At 42.5% G+C, this 20,583-nt stretch overlaps 1 protein-coding gene across 1 annotated transcript in view; it reads left to right on the top strand.

Annotated features, from left to right (window-relative positions):
- The first annotated feature begins 1,873 nt into the window (after window positions 1-1,873).
- SLC9A3 (solute carrier family 9 member A3) overlaps window positions 1,874-20,583 on the top strand; it is a 53,060-nt gene continuing 34,350 nt past the window's right edge. The window contains exon 1 of the mRNA XM_056332179.1: window positions 1,874-3,539. Coding sequence (XP_056188154.1) covers window positions 3,344-3,539 — 196 coding nt within the window. The 5' untranslated portion in view covers window positions 1,874-3,343. The remainder of the gene's footprint in view (window positions 3,540-20,583) is intronic.

Consider the following 20,583-nt stretch of genomic DNA (forward strand, 5'->3'; position numbering starts at 1 on the left):
CTTGGAGAGAAGCTGGCAAAATATCAGCTGCTGAATCAAGTAAATTCACTACAAATTTGCATAGTTCTACATTCATCTGCATATAAACCACATTAATTTTCACCACATCATACAGTTACATTGGTACAATGCCAGTCACAAGAATTACTGTTCTGTTTAACTATGTATATAGTTGGAATTATGGCATAAAAATATATGCTGGAACTCTGTTCCTTTCAAAATCTTAACCTTAACCTGCTTATGCATTTAATAGACAATAATATAAAAAGAGTGCATTTCCCTGAGGAAAGACAGGAATGATAATAAGTGATTTATGATGGTTTATGTTGCCTGAGGAGATTTTTCACGGTTCATTTGCCAGATCGTCACTACTTAGATTTATTTATTTTCATTTATTAAAGTTCTGGGTTCCACAGGAATGTGTTTCTTAATTTCACCTCAGCTTAAACACATTTATTGTAAATGTTAATATTGAAAGTTTAATTGTAACTTCACCTCTGAGTCAGGACAACTGAAATACTGTGCGTGTTTTCTAGAGAAAACCAATAGAATTTTAAAGATTTCAGTTTATTTGTTGGGTTTTTTTTTAACTGAAATTGTATTTTACTTTTCACCACATTTTTTAAAAAAATCCCCAAGAAGTAATCTTTACAGGACACCGATCATGCAAAGGTGTATAAGATAGTACTAATTCTTTTCTCTAAGCAATTATTTACACAACATTGCCAGAAACAACAATAGTGGAGGTCTTTCAGTTAAAAATAAACAAACAAACAAACAAATAAATAAATAAATCACACAGGGCACGAAGCCATTCTTTTACAGTAAGTAGAAATCTTCTTTGTAGGATTTTTTGGAGAGTCAGGAAATATCAGCTGCTGTGCGATATGGTATCTTTATTACAAACATAGTACTCCAGCTAATGCTTTTTGTTACTGATACAGAATGAGGTCATAGGAAACTACATAAGGGCTTCCATCAAGAACTTTCAATAAAATAGAATCTATTAATAAATACATAAAGGCAAAGTATTATTGTACAACAATATATTCTGTACCTCATTTCATGTGTATTCAGTGGACTGTTGGTTTAGCATGCATTCAGGTGCATACAGGAGATTCATGATTGTCAGGTCATTCCTCTGTCCTGTGTCATACTCACGTACTAATGAATTGCACAAGAATTCCCTGATATGTACAGTCATTTGATATGCACCCTACTTTAAAAAAAATCCATAAGCAGTTGGATGACAGTTCAAATGTCACAGATGCTCCTTGAACCATTGATTTGTTATTAAACGAAAAGAGTTTGTTGGCATTTTAACAGTGTTGTAAACCTCGTTTTGAGAAGATTTTTGTGACAAAAAAAATTATGCACTTTTCTAGCAGTTTAGACCAAGGCCTTAAAAAAATCTTTACAAATCCTAAAATTCTCACACCACCCCTTGAAGGTAGCTCGCTGGGCGTTATACTTTCAGCTGAGGAGGTATTAACATTAGCTTATCCGTGCTGAGGTGGTGCTTCCAACATTTTTTGTTTGCTAATGATGGTTTATCTCCACCAACAGACTCGGAATTGTCATGTAACTTGGTTGCCGTTGCCACTATTGTCCCGAGTAGAACATTACCTAAGGGCAATCAGAGGAGTGATCTTGGCTGCAGCTCCTCCAAGTGAAGCGTGAGCCTCTCTTATCTCCAGAAACAATCCACTGGAGCAGGCGTTATCGTCTTTCTAGCACAGCTGCAGGTATTCGTGATCTATGACCCATTTGTCCCAACAACACGGTTGGCTTCAGCACTTCAAGTAGCGAGGTTTGTTTCTAACCCAGTTATCGTTTTATGGAATTAGATTTGGGAAGAATCACATAAATAAGACGGGACACTGGCAGGCGTGGTGCCCTTTTATCAACTGCAGCTGAAATGTTTAATTGTGATGTGATGGTACTTGGAATAAGTTGTGATAATGAAAACAGTGCTGACAGCTTGTCTCTACTGAAGTTCATTGTTCTAGTATCAGCAAGTAACAGCTAGAACTGCTGCTACCCACAGGGCTCAGCAACTACTTGCTTCCCGCTGTAGTTGTCTCTTATAATCGCAGTGCACAAAAACGTTACTCTCGCCTTAGCCAGGACCATTTATAGGACTAAAGAACACCACAAAAAACCAAACCCAAACCAAAGCCCACCCCCCCAAAAAAACCCCAACAAACCCAACATCCACCACCAAACTAAAAAAAAACCGTTGATAAAACCGTCACGTAAGTAAAGTATAAAGGTGGTATTTTTCAAGAGAAAAATCAGAGAAGCAGCGGACCAGTGTGAGCAGCGGGATGGCTCCGCAGCACGCACCGGGGCAGGGGCTGCTGCTGCGGCGTGCGGGGGGTGCGCTCCGCTCTGCTGGGGACGCACGGCTTTGCTGCGGGTTTGCCGCAGGGTTACGGTGGTGGCGGGTCCACCTGGCCACAGCACCCCGCAGGGGCCGGCCGGGATAGTGGGCAGATGTTATCAGCAAGAAAGACGGCTTCAGGGGGAAAGCGGAAACCCTTTAGACGGTTCCACGTTGCAGCCATAAAAAAAGAAGAGGAAAAGCAACCAGGTGGCGTATTTAACATAGACACCTTAACAGACAGTTGCAAGCAAATCTAAAAGGAAAGCCAAACCTTGCCTGCCTGTGTCACTTTCCCGAGCGCAGTGGGGAAAGGTGCTCTCTGCTGGACGAAAGAAAAAGCTGTTTTGAGGGAGCTGCTGCGCTTTGGGCCAGCTAGGTCCCGGCGCGCTGGACAGCCGAAAGGAGACAGGAGTGCGCTGTCCGGGTCAGCCGGCGGGCAGCGTCGGCGAGACAGGGGGGCTAGCCCCGGCCCCGACCGGCGGCTGGCGGCTCTGTAGCACGCCCGGCTCGGGGCCGCTCCTCGTCCCCCGCGGCGTGGCTGGAGCCGGGCGGGGGGTGCACCCTGCCGCCACCACCGCCCCCTTAGCGGCGCGGAGCTCCCCGCCGCGCCCCGTCGGGCACCGCCGCCCGCGCGCGGCGGGAGCGCAGGGAAGCCCCGCCCCCGGCCGTTCCCCAGCGGCCCGATAAAGGCAGGTGCGGGCAGGCAGCGGGACCCCGGCTCGACGCGCCCGCCGATGCGCAGAGCCCTTGCCCCCCGGACGCTCCGCGCAGAGCGGCCCCCACCTGCCGGTGCAGAGCCCGCGGTGGCGGGGCAGGGTCGCCGCCGACTGGACGCGCCGCTGCCCGCGCCCCCCGGCCGCCGGGCTGCGGGGTGACCGGGGGCTCGCCGCTCCGGACCTCCGCAGAGGCGGGATTTCTGCGGGAAGGGGACGCGGGGTTTCGCAGCGTGGCTCGGCGATGAGGCAGGTGTCTGTAGTGGGGCTCCTCCTGGGGCTAGCGGCTCTCCCAGCGGCGCTGGGACAGAGGAGCTCGGGCAGCCCTATAAATAGCAGCCAGCCTCAGAGCTTTGCTATCGTCTCGTTCAAATGGGATCACGTCAAGGACCCTTACATCATTACGCTCTGGATACTTGTGGCCAGCTTGGCCAAAATCGGTGAGTCCGGAGCTACGTGTTGATGCGTGTTCTCTCTTTTTTTCCTCCGCTTTTCCCCTTCTCCCACCTAGCAGTCAATGAAGAAAGTTTAAGTGCGCTGCCCCGTGCTCGGGGCTGTACTGTGCTCGGTTCCGATCCCGCGGCACGGCCCGACCAGGTGCCAGGCGGCGGGGGCCCGGGCCCCCAGCCCCCTCCCGCGCCTGGGGCTGCGGCGGCCGTGCCGTGCGCCTGGGGTGCCCCTTGCGATTCCTTGGAACATTTCGCTGCTGTTCCTGGGAAAACTCTTGGCAGAAGTGAAACAGAAATTGGGCCTTATTGCTTACACAATGCCTGTTCCAGGTTACGATGCGCTGTTCGCCTGCCTGCGATGGTTAGCTGTGTTAATTGGCTCGATCAAAAAGAAACACTGTAAACTCTACATTTGAACTTGGCATTCTCTGCTTTGCAGTACGTTGCTGTATTAGTGGAAGAGCATGGTTTGTAGAAAAGGGTCATACGTTATCAGACCATCTGATGCAGCTGAAAAAATACAAGCTTCAGAGCATACAGAATTTTCCCCAAGAAATGGGCATCAGTGAAAAGCAAGGTGCACTTCAGTGCATTTTAGATGAGTTTATATAAATGCTCCAGCTCTTGTGTTCTGAGCTTTGTGACTTTTTCCAAAAACAATCTTACCTCAGTAACACTGCTGAACTAGAAGAGTCGCTGGTTGATTGGGATGTATTTTTTCTGCTCGATACTATTATTTTCAGTCCTTTTTGTCTTTGGAGCAAGACCCAGACCTCCAGTTCAGCTAACATTGAAAATGTCATTGTCAGTTTTCAATAAATATAATCTCTAAAATCTGCCTAAACTCAGAAGGCATGATCAGATGAAAATCCTACTGATACTTTTCTGTAATTGCACTGTTAATACTAATTTGGGGTACTGGAATCAGATTCCATGGATTTTGCATATCACAGAGAATGGAAGATGTAAAAAGGTGTACTTGGGTATGTTCTGTCTAGCACAGAAGGTAAACACAGTAAGACTTGGGTGGAAGATGCTGTCTTCAAATCCAAACAAAACATTTTAAAAATGAGAAATAAGTTATGCAGAGGTGATGTTGTAAAGCATTTTCCAGTGATACCTGCATCTTGGGTTTCACTTGATTAGCCATAGATACATAACCGAGTATCTTTTTCCGAATTGCTGTTGGACTACACCTTGCAAACAGCTTGTGTTCAGATGGTTGCTGCATTAGCTACGTTACATACAAATACAGGTTTGTTTTAATTGACTTTTATTGGTGGGTTGCATCAAGGAGAAAGCGGAGGAAAGCACATACAGGAAAAAGCAGTGACAATGCTGAGTCTCTATAGAATTGTGTTAACTAAACTAATACACAATTTGCTCATTTGAACCTTCTTTTTGAGGTACTCTTCTAAATAAGTATTTACCCTCCATGTTATTAAGGGTTTGCTGCTTTGTGTGTGTGTCATGGTTGTACAGAGTAATGTCAGTGCTGCACAGCTGTACCAGTGCTGTGTCAGACACCCAGTGAAGCTAGCAGGATAGTTAAATTGTCCTACAAGAAGGCAGCAGGGCAGTTAGATTGTCCTTCCTATATTTAAATTGCAGTGGCCCAGAATAAGATTATCTTGCATTAACATGAGACATTTTACCATGAAGTTCTCAGTATAAACTCTTGATAAACCACTAATTGTCCTTGGAGTTCAGAAGCTGAGTGTTGCTGATTCTGTTTTTAAATTCTTTTCACAGCTGCACAGAGCATGTCACTTATAAACAGTATCTACTGTCAGCTCCATCATTTTTCTTCCCCAAAGCTCTCAAACTTCATTCTTTTTTTCTCTTCACATTTGTAATTGCAGTCCTATGCTGCTCTGGACATGGTCTGTGAAGAAGCAATGGACAACTGCTGTATTCCACTGAGAGCCTATGAATGCTCCTGCTTTCCCCACCAGTCACAAATAAAATACAGAAAAGCAGAAATGTATACTTACTGTTCAACAGCTTATTAATGAAGAAAGCATGAAGGTGTTCATGTAAGTCAGTGAGCAAGGGAACTGAAAAAAAAACCAAAACGGTTTACCAGCTTTCTGTCTGCCTTGTGTCTCAATGGTTCTAGAAAGTAGAACGGAAATCTGTCAGAATATTTTGAATGGCAGAAATGCTGTGCTGGATCAAAGAAGTTTTATACATTCAAAAAGCAGTAACTGAGGAAGAAAATACAGAACATCTGCCCTTGTGTCTCTTGCTTTACTGCCTGAAGGAGGGCAAAGGTAGTGAAGTCAAAAGGCTGGTTTTGTTCTATTTTTCAGCAGGGGAGGAGCTGTTCTTGTACATGCAAGCTCAATTCCCCATGGTTACAGAGGTTGGGAGAGCTACTTTACTGGTGGATGAGAGGCAACTAGGTCAGCTAAGGGTCTTGTGGTAACTGCAGTTGTTAGCTGGGGATGAAAAGTGTATGAAAGTCTTTTGCCTTCTCTTGCATTAGAATAACCTTAGGGTTGTTTTTTTGGTAGTGTGTGTATGGTTTGTTTTGGTTTAGTTGCTTGGGGTTTGGGTTCTGGTTTTTTTTTTTTTTTTTCCCCAAAAATGTTTCAGTTCATGATGTTACGTGGTTTGGGGAAACATGTTTTTAGTAGAGGATTCTTGTGGATTTTCTGGGACTTGATGTTCCTGTTGTGTACATTCAGAACGTAAACTGGTGCTGGCAAGGTATTCTGCAGCATAAACTGTTGTGTGTGAAATCTTGTAAGCATCCCAAGCACATGAAGAGGTGCCTAGTGTTTTGGGCCTTGTGGGAAGGAAGCCCCTATTTTATTTTTTTCATGTGAAGAATACTTATCTTTTGGGCAAGTCTAAGTATCACTACAAATGAAACTGTGAAAGATGAGCCCTCATACAGTTGGCTTTCATGCACAGTTTGTGTCTATTATGAAACTTCTGATGCATCTCAGTGTACTGTTTTACATACTGTAATTGATTTCATTTGGACCTCTTCATTTGAAATGTTCCAACTCTTCATTCTAAGGTACACAGTGTTCCACTTTGGCTAATGATCTTTATTTCCTCTTTTGATAGGCTCTCTTATCACTACAAATGAGTATCCTTATGGGATAAGGCCAATAAACTACTTACATGTGTAAAACTAAGCCAGAAAAACATCTTATCTACATGAAAAAGGTACGTGAGGTACAGCTGAGAAATTTCCTAGTGGACTTCAGGCGTCCCACTTCCTTGTACCTCAGTTCTCCAGATGAAACAAGCAATACAAATGAAAAAAACAACCATCCAACAGACACATAGTTTCCATTTGTATTGGAAACAAGTAGAAGGAAAGGAATAATCAGCTCGGGAGTTAAAAATGGGCAAGAGAAGAAATAGTTTAAATTCTGAATATTGTATACAGTTTTTTCTGGGGATATTTCTGAAGCCATGTCAATTGCAAAAAACCCCACAAATAAATTATGCTTTTTACTTGGGGGATATCTACTGCATGCTTCTGTACTTGTTTAAAATCCTGAGAGAGAGGTATATTTTATTTATATTTTAATTGGAAATTAAGCTAGGGAACTTGTAAAATTCCAACTTGTGGTTTAAATCCTTTTGTGTACTGTATAATTTTTCGGAAGGGTAGTTAATTGCTTGTCCCAAAATAAAATAAAAAAACCTGCAAAGCAGTCTTTCTGTCTGTTTGGCCCCCTGAACTTGCTCAATGTGGAGCTGATAAGCAACTGTAAGAAATGGGAGAGTGAGTGACTATGAACAGGAATGAGGAAGGGTACATAGCCTTTTCATTATATGTGAGTCAAACCTTTTGCCAACTGTTTTTGCTGGTACAGTTTATGCTGAGTCTAAGAACATGACAAAAGGGTTTTTTTATATATATTGTCTGTGTAGTTGCACACAAATTCTAAAGGCTTTTATATAAGAAATGTAAAAGTGGGAGTGAAATTTGAATCCCGGGCAGCTGGTAAATCTGTCTTCAGGAATGCCACAGTGCTTTGGAGGAGGGGGAAGAAGTGATTCAACAACAGCGAACAAACATTTAGGAGAAGGCTGGCCTAGTGATACCTCAGAAAGATACCCTGTCAGATGGACTTGCGAGTCCGTCAGCTCTGGAGACCCCAGGAGGACATGAGCTGTAAAGCACGCCGTGTCTCTAAGCTTACAGAGATACAGGTTTCTACAAATGCTCTAGTTTCTGCACTCCCAGGCCCCTTCATATTGTCTCAAACTACTCGGAGAAGGAGCTCCTCAGAGTATTTTGTTAACACAAACAATTGTTGTTGAGAATTTTAAGTATGTTAGGGATGGGCTAGGGAAGGAACTGTGAAATGCAGGTCTAACAACCCATTCGATTTAGACTCCTGGGGCAGTATTTTCTTTGAAGAAATCAATAACCCTGCCTCCAAAGCAAACTGTCAAAACAAAAGCCCATTTGACTCCCCAGTTTCTCCTAGCATTTTAGCACTAGTGAAAAGTGTTGGTTATGTAGAGAAAATGATGAAAGGATATTACAAGAAAAACAAAAAATGTGAGAATAGCTGTTCTGCTGGCAATTCTTTAGTCAATAACATCTTTTGGAAGAAGTGTTGAAGGATGCTTAGCAGAATTTTATTGGGAGTATTTAACTGAAAATGGAGCCAGAGACTCAAATGGTGGGGATACTACCAGGTCCTGCAAAGCTTAAGCTACCAGCCTTGCTGTGATTGTAGTGCCTGTTAAAAGCTGCTTTTACTAGCAAGTGATAATATGAAAAAGGACTTTGCATTGTCTAGGAAGTCTGGACTTGGCTACCTTCCCCCAGATAACAAAAAATTGTTCTTTTACTTCTGTTGTGAGCTCAGCAGAAGATGGAATGAGTTGGCATACTTATAATGAAGGCATATGCCTTTCCTTCCTGGATATAGCCTTTTATTATCTATCTTAAAAAGAGAAATGCTATAAATTTGTGCTGGCAACTATGGTATGTAACGGGAATGCCTTCATTTTAGTAAGATGCTGTATTTCCTCTTGCAAAGTGCAGTTTAGAATCCGTGCGAGCTGGGAATGTTACGTACTGTAAAATCTCTGCCTTCTAAGGAATTACCTTTTGTATGCAACATGCAGCTGAAAAGAACATTTCCAATACAGAATAATAGCTTAGCATTTTCAGTCCTAGGAACAACTGTGTAAGGCCATGTCTTTATTAAATTTATGATCTGTAACTGGATGCCTGTTTCCACACTTTATTTCCACTTTACTCTTGTACCTTATTCTTTTTCTGTACTTCCTGCCTCCCTGAAACACACATCTCTCTTCTCCCTCCCTCCTCTTTCCAAGTCTCAAGTCTTAATTATTTAGAGTAGGGAAGAAGATATCAGGGCAGTATAATTCAACAAGATTCAGATTACATCCCCTGATGAATAGCAAATGTACAATGGCAACTTGTGTGAATTGCATAAGAAAACAATGGCATTTTGAGAATGGCCTTGAATTGAATACAGTTCAGGCATGCATACCTAAGAAAGGATCTCTGCCATCAGTTACGTTCAGGCACCTGTGTGCAAAGTGCTCGACGTTCTCTGCAGAACAATGGAATTCTTTTAATACTGTAGTCTTAGGATTGTCGAAACCATTGATTTACTATCTTTAAAGCTAAAGCCAGTTATTGCTAAGAGTGATCTGCAAACCCCTGAAGTGACCGTAAATCTCTCATGTGGTAATGCAGCAGACCACAGGCCTGCAAGCAGTAAGTGCAAGCAGCAAACCCTTTCAGGTGTACACAAGTTCTTCCACTGAAAGGCTCTGTGAGGTCCCCTTTGCTTTTGTGGAGCGTTGTGTGTTAAGAGATCTTAGCAGAGAAGCTGGCGTTGGAAATCCTGAATTATTACTTTGACTTAGCCGGTAAGAAAGTTGCTTTCCCAGCAGTTGTTCTGACTCATACTGCCAGCTGACTTAAAAGACAGTGAGTTTCACCACCAGTCTGCTTGAAGAAATGATTTGACTTCCAATACAAAACTTCTTCTCCCCCCTTTTACAATGTTTTGATTGCTGTGAACAGGATGATGGACCACAGAGTTCTTCTGTACCTTCTGTAGGGTTTGTTCTATTCCAAGATGAAATGTTGAGTCCAAAGTCATAGAGGAGTATTTCTTACCTGATTATTCTTTTTTTTTCTTTTGGGAAATTGTCTCTGTTTTTTCTCATCCTTCTGCAGTAGTGCAGTTAAACGAGTGTCCCAAAGAACTAGGGGCTCTAATTGTTCTTCAGCTTGCTAATAAGTGGCACCCTTTTAAAATCACAGACCATTAAAACAATCTTGGTAAATTGCAGAGCGTGGCTGGTTGGCTCCATTGTAGTATTTTGATTCCTTCTGTAAAACAGCTTGCAGGAGTATTCACCCCTATGGAAGGAGTGACTTGATACCCAATTGGCTGCTATGTAAAACACTGTAGAGTCATAAACACTACAACTACAGGCTGACAGGGATGAGTTGACTGAGTCGGAATGCAAGACCTCAAGTGGAAACACTTTTAATTAAGGTATGAATATTTAATTCTTATTCATGGAAGAAGAAAACTGGAAGATACTCTGAAAGGCCTGTGCAAAAGCAGGGGTTTTAAGTAGATTGATCTGGAGAGTTTTCTCCTTCCAGTAGCTGAAAGTAGAAGTCATTCTGGATTCATTAATATGTGCCTAGGTGAGTTCTGCTTTTATCTATTGAAAGAAAAAAAATGCCTTGGCCTTCTGTCAACCCTGAATGTTAAAATCAACAGACACCAAGAAAGATAATCAAGTAGTTTGTATACTGATTTTTCAGAAACATTTGGTTATGATTTTCTCTTCACCTACAGTTTGTTAAAAGTGTGGGGGGAAAAAAGTAGAAAGTGTAAGCTTTATGGATTTATTCACTTCCAAAAGTTGGGCTTTGAGGAGAATATTCAATATTCAGAAACCTGTAAAGGTCTTGAGCCAGTAAGATTTCATAATGAAAATCTTCCAGGTGCAAGCAGATTGTAAACTGATTTTCTGTTAACTGTTTTGTCATGATTAAAACATTCTAAGTATTTTATTAAAATGAGTATTGTTTCATTGGTTTGGTGGCACAGTAGTATTCCAGGGACTAAATGACACAGGCTGATATGTAAGTACATCAGTAGTAACAGTTGTATTGGTGGTATAGTTGTTATGTGATCATATGTAAAACTAGATGTAGTTGTTAGTATGGAGTTATTGCAGTCCTACTCCAGTGGAATAGCAGTACTGATGAAATCTGCATGTAGATTTTCAGGCCTTGATAGCTTAGACGTACCTGATGAATTAATTTAATGTTATTTAGTGGGTTAAGTTGTTACAATATTCATGCCAGAATGAATGAAACAGTGTTTTAATGCTTCCTCTTCTGTTCTGGTGCATAGTCCAGAGTTTAAACTGCTCTAGGACTTGGTTTGAATTAAGTTGCCAGATTTTCCACTGACATAGCTCTGGTCCTCATCTATTCCATCCTGCTCAGTTCTGGGGATGACTTTGGGACAGCAATGAACTGGCAAAAAGTAATCTTTCAAGTTGGGTCAGTCAGTGACAAGTGTGTTAAAGGCTTAAGTCAGTGGTATGCTGCTCCTGTAATTTAACTGTCTCTGAAACTGATGGCTAGGGAAGAACAACACAGGAGTGTCCTGTAACACAGGAATTGGTTTGCTGTGTTGCTGGACACTGGGTCTCCTGTAGAGTTAACAGAATAGTTGAGGTTGGAAGGGACCTCTGATCCAGCTTCCCTGCTCAGCCAGGGCCACCTACTGCTGGTCACCCAGGACCGTGTCCAGGCAGCTTTTGGACATCTCCAGGGGTGAAGACTCAGACTCCACAACCTCCCTGGGCAGCCTGTGCCAGTGCTCGGCCACCCTCACCATGAAAAAGTGTTTCCTGACTCTCAGAGGGACCCTCCCGTGTTTGTGCCCACTGCCGCTGGTCCTGTCACCGGGCACCCCTGAGAAGAGCCTGGCTCTGTCCCCTTTGCACCCTCCCACACGGATGAGATTCCCCTGAGCCTTCTCTTCTCCAGGCTGAACAGTCCCAGCCTCTCCTCATGGAGAGAGGCGCCAGTCCCTTGGTCATCTTGCTGGCCCCCCATTGGACCTTCTCCAGCATGCCCGTACCTCTCACGTGCTGGGGAGCCCAGAGCTGGACGCAGGGCTCCAGGCACGGCCTCACCGGTGCGGGCAGGGGGGAAGGATCCCCTCCCTCAGCCCACGAGCAATTCCTTGCCTGACACAGCCCTGGATACCGGTCCAGCCGCTTCTCTGCTGCAAGGGCACAGCACTGGATCATGGAAAACTCCGGCCGCTTCTCTGCTGCAAGGGCACAGCACTGGATCATGGAAAACTTGGTGTCCACTGGGACGCCCGGGTCCTGCCCTGCCCAGCCACCTTCCAGCCAGCGGCCCCCAGCACATCCCAGTTGGTGCCTGCGGCCGCTCCTCACCAGGTGCGGGACTTTGTGCCGCTCCTTGCCGAGCCTCCCCAGGCTCCTGCAGCCCGTCCCTCCAGCCTGCCCGGGTCCTGCGGGATGGCAGCACAGCTCTGGCCCGTTGGCCACCCGCCCAGAGCTTGTGCCGTCATCCGCCTCGCTGGGGGTGCGCTCTGCCCACCCTCCAGATCACCGATGAGGCCGTTGGACCCTGGGGTACGGCACTAGCCACTGGCCTCCAGCTGGGCTCTGTGCCACTGGCGAGCACTGCCAGGGCCTGGCCATCCAGCCCGTGTCCAACCCACCTTGCTGTCTGCTCGCCTGGGCCCTGCACTCGCAGCCTCGACCGTGCCAAAGGCCCTGCTGAAGGCCAGTGGACACTGCCCACTGCTCTCCCCACACCTACCAGGCTGGGCATTTAATCATGTAAGTTAACCAGGTGGGTCAAGCATGACTTCCCCTTGTCAAAGCCATGCTGGCTACTCCGACGACTTTCTTGTCCTTCATGTGCCTGGAAATGGTTTCTAGAATTAGTAGCTCTATTAGGCTGCCGATCCTGGTCTTTGGATTAGCAGTGTTCATACATGGATGAGCCTTCATTCACATCCTATCTCGTCAAAGAAAGCAGCTCTGCTGCATGTTGTTTTGATGGAATCAGTATGCTTTGATTAACTGGAGCAAAATTGCATGCTAATACGGAGGCCAGACGGTGGCCACAATGGCCATGCTATCGTAAATTAACGGAACGGATGACAAGGTACCAGCATAAAGTTCAGCTATCTTCAAACCTGTGTGCTTTCTGGTCGGAATAGCTGCAATTTTCTGATCCAAATGATTTTCACTTCTGTCACCCACTCTTCTGCCTTCTTTCAGCTGATGCAGCTTGAGTTCCATCTCTTATTTTAGACAAACCATTCTCCAGGCCGAACTGATATTCTAACAGATGGTATTACTTGGTGGGGATGTGCGGTGAGACCTGTGAACTGGCAGTACCAAGCTCAAGCAGGAGCTGGTTCAGCAGGAATGTGTGTTAACCTGGAGGTGGTGGTTGCAGTGTTCCCTGCTATAGAGCCTCTCTCTATAGAGCTTCAAGAGGACAGTTTTTCTCTTGGGCAACCTGTCCTCAGGGGGACTCATCCAGTGGCTCTGCGTGTTGTCCTGTGGAATACAGTGTATCTTAGGGGTGTTACATTTAGGGGTATAAAAAGAACATGCCTAGCAAGGTTTATTTTTTTTTCCTTGCTAAGGTGGCATGGATGGACAAGACGAACAGTCAGCATCACTTTGTTCTCTTTAACATTAGGCTTAAGTATCCCTTGAAATCAGGGAGCCACCTTTGTCTGCTTCTGATAATCCTAAAAATCTTCATTTTATCTGGGCTTTTAAAATATGGATTATGTATCTGCCAGTTGCTGCATTGTTGCTGATTTGCACATGGTTATACCTAAGAGGTTTAAAAAAACAGTATGGTGCAGCTATCCACAGCTGCAGAGTTTGAAGTGCTTTTCTATTTTAGTATTTACCTTTTGTTTTTTTTCTCCTTACTTTAGTGTTCCACAACAATGCAGCAAAATCTTGTGAGTCAAGACAAGAACAAAAGATAGGTTGTAAAACAATGAAGGTGGTAGCTCACTCGGGCCAGCTATCAAAGTTGTTGTGTACCATACAATAGAGCCTGAAACCTGTATCCTGCAGTGCTGAAAACTTACATTGCTTATGCAGCAAAAGTGTCTGGAAAGAGGCGGCTAGTTTTATTACTTTCTTCTTGATGCTATTTAGAAAGAAGGTTTGCACTGTTCCAAAACTTTATTAGAAATAAAGAACATAGTGTAGTTTCTGAACTTGCTATTTTTTTTCCACAGTGTGCTAGATAGGGCATTGAAGTCAGTGAAAGATAAATGCTTTGTAGTTTTCCTTCCTGTTCCCCCCAGCTCAAGTTAATTCATCAGTTTTCAGACATTCTCTGATTGAGTATGAGGTTACTACACTTCACGTGAGTTCAAAGAAAAAAGGTCTGTTACATTTATCATGGAGTTAAGGGGAACAGCAATTCATTACTACATAATACATTGATCTTATTTGCAAACTTCTGTTCCCTAGCATTTCAGTAAACAGAAGTACATCTTGTTTTCATGTCTTGTGCTGAAGAAAATAATTAAGTGAAAAGCTAAAGCTTTTTGTTTTGAGACAAAACTATTATTTTTGAGCACTCAATAAAGCATCTTCATTCTTCAGCCTTTCCTAAGGAATGAATGCATCACAGTTGACCTTACTAAAAAACAGTTTTCAAGACAAGTTGACTTAGTGTTTGAAAGCTTAAGGATGTAAAACAGCAGGGGAAAGTATGAAGCTCATTCTGTTTATTGTGATTTAGAAGTAAAGATTAAAACCAGTCCAAAATAAACCTGCCACCGTAGGTGGAAACTCTGCTTGTGTGTTGGGTACTGAAGCTCTTTACAGCAGGAAAGACATACCCAAAAGTAAGGATGAATGGTCTGTAGCTGTAGTTTCCTTACTGCCTGGTGTGGCATTTGTTCTCCGTCATGTGATGGAGGATTCCGATGAGCTGAAAGTCAGTAGAATGTTGGCTATATGCTCTCACCTGATTAAGTAAGGTAGGACTACAGGCAACAGTAGTGTTTGTGCTGTAGTGCCTAAAACACAGTACCTGGGGCTGAAAGAAGGCTGGTAAATTGCCCCATACTTCGGGAGCTGCTTATCAGTTAAGAATATGATGGAAGTACAGATAAATCATTAGGCAGATTCATTTCCTGAGAAACTAAACATTCATAACTGAAATGGAAATAGTAAAATATATCCTGTATATCATGTGTTTACTTAGATGCTAGTGAACATGGCAGAAAGTGGAGAATCCATAGATTCAAGGAAAATTCAGCTGAAACTTGGCTTCTGTCTTGACAGGTGTTCTCCCCCCCTCCCCATCAGGACTAGCAGTATATTTGGGTACAGGATTTTAGAAGATTAATGGAAAAAAAATATTTTAGCAGAAAATTAAGAAGTTTGGTTGTTCACAGCACTTCATGTTTTAGAACAAAAGGAGGACTGTCCAACCTGCATTTTTTATCTTACAGTTGATATAAGGCAGTGTCAGTTCAGCTAGGTCTTTCTGTCAAGCTCATGCTTTTCTGCTCCAGCATTTTTTTACCAGAACCTATCCTGGCATTTACATATATGTGATCCTTTTAGAATTAAGTCTACATATATAATTTTTTTTCAGTTACAAGCTTTCTCTCACAGTTTATCTGTATGTAAATAACTTAACTCTCTTTACTGGACGCGAGCCAGCAATGTGCACTTGCAGCCCAGAAAGCCACCCATGTCCTGGTGGCATCACCAGCAGTGTGGCTGGCAGGTGGAGGGAGGGGGCTGTGCCCCTCTGCCCGGGTGAAACCCCCTGCAGTGCGGGGGGCCCCAGCACAGGACAGACATGGACCTGTCATAGCGGGTCCAGAGGAGGCACAGAAATGCTCCAAGGGCTGCAGCAGCTCTGCCGTGAGGGAAGGCTGGGAGAGCTGGGGTGGCTCAGCCTGGGGAAGAGAAGGCTCCGGGGACACTCACTGCAGCCTTCCAGCACGTAACGGGGGCTCACAGGAGGGATGGGACAGACTTTAGCAGAGGCTGTAGCGATAGGACAAGGGGGAATGGCTTTAAACTAGAAGACGGCAGATTCGGACTGGATGTGAGGAGGAAATCCTTGATGATGAGGGTGGTGGGGCACTGGCACAGGTTGCCCAGAGAGGCTGTGGGTGCTCCATCCCTGGGAACATCCAAGGCCAGCCTGGCCGGGGCTCTGAGCATCCTGATCCAGCTGAAGGTGTTCCTGCCCATGGCAGGGGGGCTGGGCTAGATGGCCTTGGAAGGTCCCTTCCTACACAAACCATTCTGTGATTCTATGATTCTACTGAAGTCTAGCTCATATATGTGGTAACAGAAGTAAAAAAAGAGGCAAAAGTGCACAGGTGTAACATTGGATGCATACTGAATTCTTATTGCTCCCCAAAAATGGGTTTTTGCACAGATGTTTTTAGGAATATATGCAAACTTTATCCTATGTCAGAAGGGATCTGACTATATAAAGGACATTTTCCTGTATAAATCAAAGGATCCAGTGTTGATATGACTTTGTACTGTGTATCACGTTTAGTCTGCGTATGACATTCTGGGATTTTTGTTTCAGTTAGGAAGAGAATTGTGTCTGATTTCTACCTTCCTTTTTTAAGGAAACAAGTAGTAATCTTCAGTAACTGAAAGGTTTTGAGTTGTGAGCTACTTCAGCACTACTTTAGCTGTTTGGTGTTTTCCCCTCCTTTTTCTTTATTCACTGTGGAAAATCAGTTTAAACTGATCTCCATGTGAATTTCCTTCTGCATGCTGACCTTTCTCATTTTCCCTGTGTGTGCACTACAGAACACAAATGCATAACTGAATAAACAGCTGTCTTATCATCACTTTCCTACCCCATTTCGAAACATCAAACCTAGTTTCCATGCACTACGTCTTGCAGTATAAGGATACTACTTAAACTACTGTTCTTCCTGCTCTTATCGTAGTGTACTTCACCTCTCAAACGAGATAATGAAAGTATGAGAGTTAACATATTACTTAATCAGAAGAGTTGTGAGGACAAAAATCAAAAGCCATGTTAAAACTCATTGAATTATAGCAGTATCTCAACCATTTGCAAGAAAAAATCAGAGTGGTATAAAATAAGCTGCACTTTGCTTTTTTTAAATATGTGGGAAAATAAACTGTACCTGGGTTTCTGAGCAAAATTCCTTCCTTTATAGGCAGGAATGAGTGCAGTCAGTAAGGAAGCATGTAACATCTTCAGCTTTCTGTTGCCTAAGCCAGAAACTCCCAGGTTTGATTGGTGAAAACAGTGCTTTCTTAACCTTCCATGGAACAAATACAGAGTGCCAGTATTGCAGCACGATATTCCTTATCTGTTTCTTTCCTACATATCACCTTGCTCAGTTCCTTACCATCTTCCTTGTGACTAGCACTGCTGATCTTAAAAGAGCCATTCTGTCATTAAGTAAAACTCTGCAAAGGGAATTGTATATGGAGAAATAGGTGAGTGAGAAGTGATTTCTCCAGCATTCTGATAGAAGGAAGTTTCCACTTGCTTCTCCATTTCCTGACAAAGCTTTAGAACAGGGGTCCTCAAACTATGGCCCGCAGGCCGGATATGGCCCCCCCAAGGGTCCTCAATCTGGCCCCTGGTATTTACAGAACACCCCCGCCCCCCGCCGGTTTAGCCGCAGATGACTGCCTGCCACTTGCACTGGCTCCCTGTTTGAAAGGTTTGAGGACCCCTGCTTTAGAATTTCAAGTCTTTGGAATTCCAAATCCTTCACTCAGGAGCTTCCACAGACCTATAAAAACCTTAGGAAAAGACTCTATCCTTTATCAGTTGTCATTCTGGGCACTTTATGAGAATAGGGAGCATTTCTCTTGAAAGTGTTTCTAACTTGTTAATCAAAAATGTCATCTAGAAAATCTGAAATTACCAAATTTCTGGCACATGTAAACAACATACTTGAGTTTCTGAAATTACATACAAGAGTTGTAATGTGTCCTGAAACTCTTACCAAGCTGCTGGAGCCTTTCTTCCAACATAAGTCTAGTAAAATTTTGAAGCCTTGCAGGGTGTACAGTAGTATTCACTTTCAGTGGAAACTAGCCAGGTATGTTTTCTTAACTTATCTCACATTAAATATGTTTTCCGTTTTAAGCAAGAGCTACTTGACATCTATGATAATTTTTTTTAATTGTTTGTGGTCATCACTGCTAGATTTGAAAACCCTAATGCTTATTTAATTTACTTCCACTGTAATTCCATGCTATTGCAGTTATACTACTTAAAATCTTGCCAGGGTATCTTGTAGGGGGGTAGGAAGCAAGGCAGTCTATCAAGGCATGGAAAGAAGTTCTTTTTAACGCTTTGACTTGGATTAGCCTTCATAGCTATTGCCCCTAGCCTTAGGCTTTAATTATATCCCTCATTAACAGGCAGCAATCCTTACTGTGCCCTGCAAGAAGTAGTGCTGTAGAAGTCCCTACAGTATAAGGAAATTTTCAGAGTTTCAGTGTACTATTGGGATTCATTAAATTATTCCTTCTTCAGCTTTTTTTTTTCTTCTTTCTACAATGGGCCTGAACCAAGGAGGAGTGGTTCTGGTCTGTGTTAAGGCTTTGGTAATTATTTGCACAATTTATTGTGACACTAGAACAACTGTTTCCATTTAGCATTAGTAGTTAGTTTCTTTGCAGTTCTTTATCTGTATGAGCAAAAGTCAAAGCATTCTCAAAGGGAGACCTTTGTTTTAATTCATTTATCATATTAAAATGAAGGTCAAAAGGAAAAGATATTCTAAAATTCATAGCGTGAAATGAGATAACTTAGCATATGTTGGCATTTATTTACCTCAGTTCTCCCCATGTTACTGGGAAATAGTTTAATATTTTAAAAATAAAAAATTGCTTTCAATATCTGTCCATAAATTTCAGTGAATTTTTGAAGGTAACTTTAAAGATAGAGCAGGTGCAAGGTATACTGATAATAGAAAGTAAATTCTACCTTGTTTTCATGCCCCAAAATGCTCTTTAAGTTTATACTGTAAAATCAGATTTTTAGACCTCAGGCAATTGTTTTAGTCAATACTACCTTAATAATCAGAAAATTGCCACTAATCCTGCTCACAGTTGTTGCTGACCCTTTACCATGTAATTGGAAGACGTTATGACAGAAACATGCTGGTTTTATTCTTTCTTATACAGAGTCATTCTATGTGACGTCCTTCAGCTGTGCTTCTTTATGGAATATCATAAATGTACTAACAGCATCCTAACCATGGAAAACTCATAGTAACCCATAACTGAGTTCAGTCTGTGAGGAATATTAACTTGAGCAAGAAGATTCTTTCAAACTTAATTCTAATACCTTTGCATAGGAAATGAAGCAGTTTTAGGATACTTTTGCTGTCCTGTTTTATATCCTCTACTATACTTCAAGGTGTTTCTAATGTGTACTTTGCTCTCATTTTGAAATATTATTTTTGACTGTTCCCATTTTTCTTTCAATGCCATTCAGTTGCATAAGGGCCAAATGCTACCACACTTGCAGTGCAGTGGGACTGCTCCTTCAAAAAAGGGCTATTTGGCATAATTACGATAACTTCACTGTTTAAACTTCATTATGTTCTAAGTGCTTATAGTGGTAATAGTTGCTTACTCACACACTTCTTTGAATTTGACTTGGGGCTATCTTGGTATGTTATGACCTATCAACTGGGAACCTTGACCTGTATGTTGGTTGCATATTTAACTGCTAAAACATGTTGTTAATTGTTCACCTACAAAGAACAGTGACCTAAAATTTCCTGTTTAATGAGCTCATTACAATGCTGTACACTTTGTAAATGGTGATCATTACATATGTGACAAAGCAAGCTTTCTTGAGCTGGATAAAACCAAACTCAAACCAGTTCATCTAAACTAATTAAATATGAAGGGCTTTGTGCCTTGCTTAGGAAAAATAGGTCCAAGATTAAGTATGAATAGTATTAATTGTCATGTTCTTGTAGTGTATGTTAAGACAGTATCCAAGGTCCTATACCAAAAATGGCTTTTACTGCTTGTTACACAATACACGTATATTATATCTCTTTCTTCAGATACAAAATACCTCTGAGATAAAATATATCAGAGTTTTTTTCAACAAATCTTTCAATTTGTGTTAGATTTGGTAAAAAACATAAGGTACTGATTAATAAAACCATTTAAGATTTGTCTAAGTAATACTGCGTAGAAGTTAGTAAAAGCTTTTCCTTCAAGAGTTTTTTACCACTTGTATACAAACAATTCATAATGGCAAAATCAATTCATAAGACCTGCAGAACACCGTTGTTGCAAGGTGCACAAAACAGAATCTAAAGGACTATAAAATATGCTATCAGTCTCCTGACCAGGAAAAAAAACAACTAAGTGCACTTGTTGATAAAGATTAGAAAGGCAAATACAAGTAATAATGATCGACTTCAGCCATATCAAGTCTGTTCAAACACTTCCTGGACAGGCTGGAAAAGCAGTTCCTCGACGCTTTGAATCTTTACTTCAACCAAACCACTCTTAGAACACAGTGGAAGATTTATATTTCCCCCCACCCGCTTGATTTAGGCCCAAATTTATCTGCTAATAAGACAGGGGGTAGAACAGTTACCAGGTAAGGAAAGAACAAGATAAAAGTATGAAACTATAAGAAGGTTGTTTGTGGAAGTCCATAGAGTTTAGGGTTTGGACTAGTCTTATACAGGATTTTAGTTTTTTTATATTTTTAAATTGCCACCGCACAAAGAGGCAAGATATCCTACCTAAGGTTTCTGGTTACACGTTCCCTAGGCATTATTAGTATTTGTGTAGATATGCCTATTGTACTACAAAAAAACTCAACAAAAACCCAAAACACCCCCCCCCCCCCCAAAAAAAAAAAAAACAACACCAAAACCCCCAAAAAATAAAAACCAACAAAAAACCCCCCACCTTGAGGACTAGGGGAAGGGATGAC

The sequence above is a fragment of the Falco biarmicus genome, chromosome 3, assembly GCF_023638135.1.
Source record: "Falco biarmicus isolate bFalBia1 chromosome 3, bFalBia1.pri, whole genome shotgun sequence".
Classification (NCBI taxonomy): Eukaryota; Metazoa; Chordata; class Aves; order Falconiformes; family Falconidae; genus Falco; species Falco biarmicus.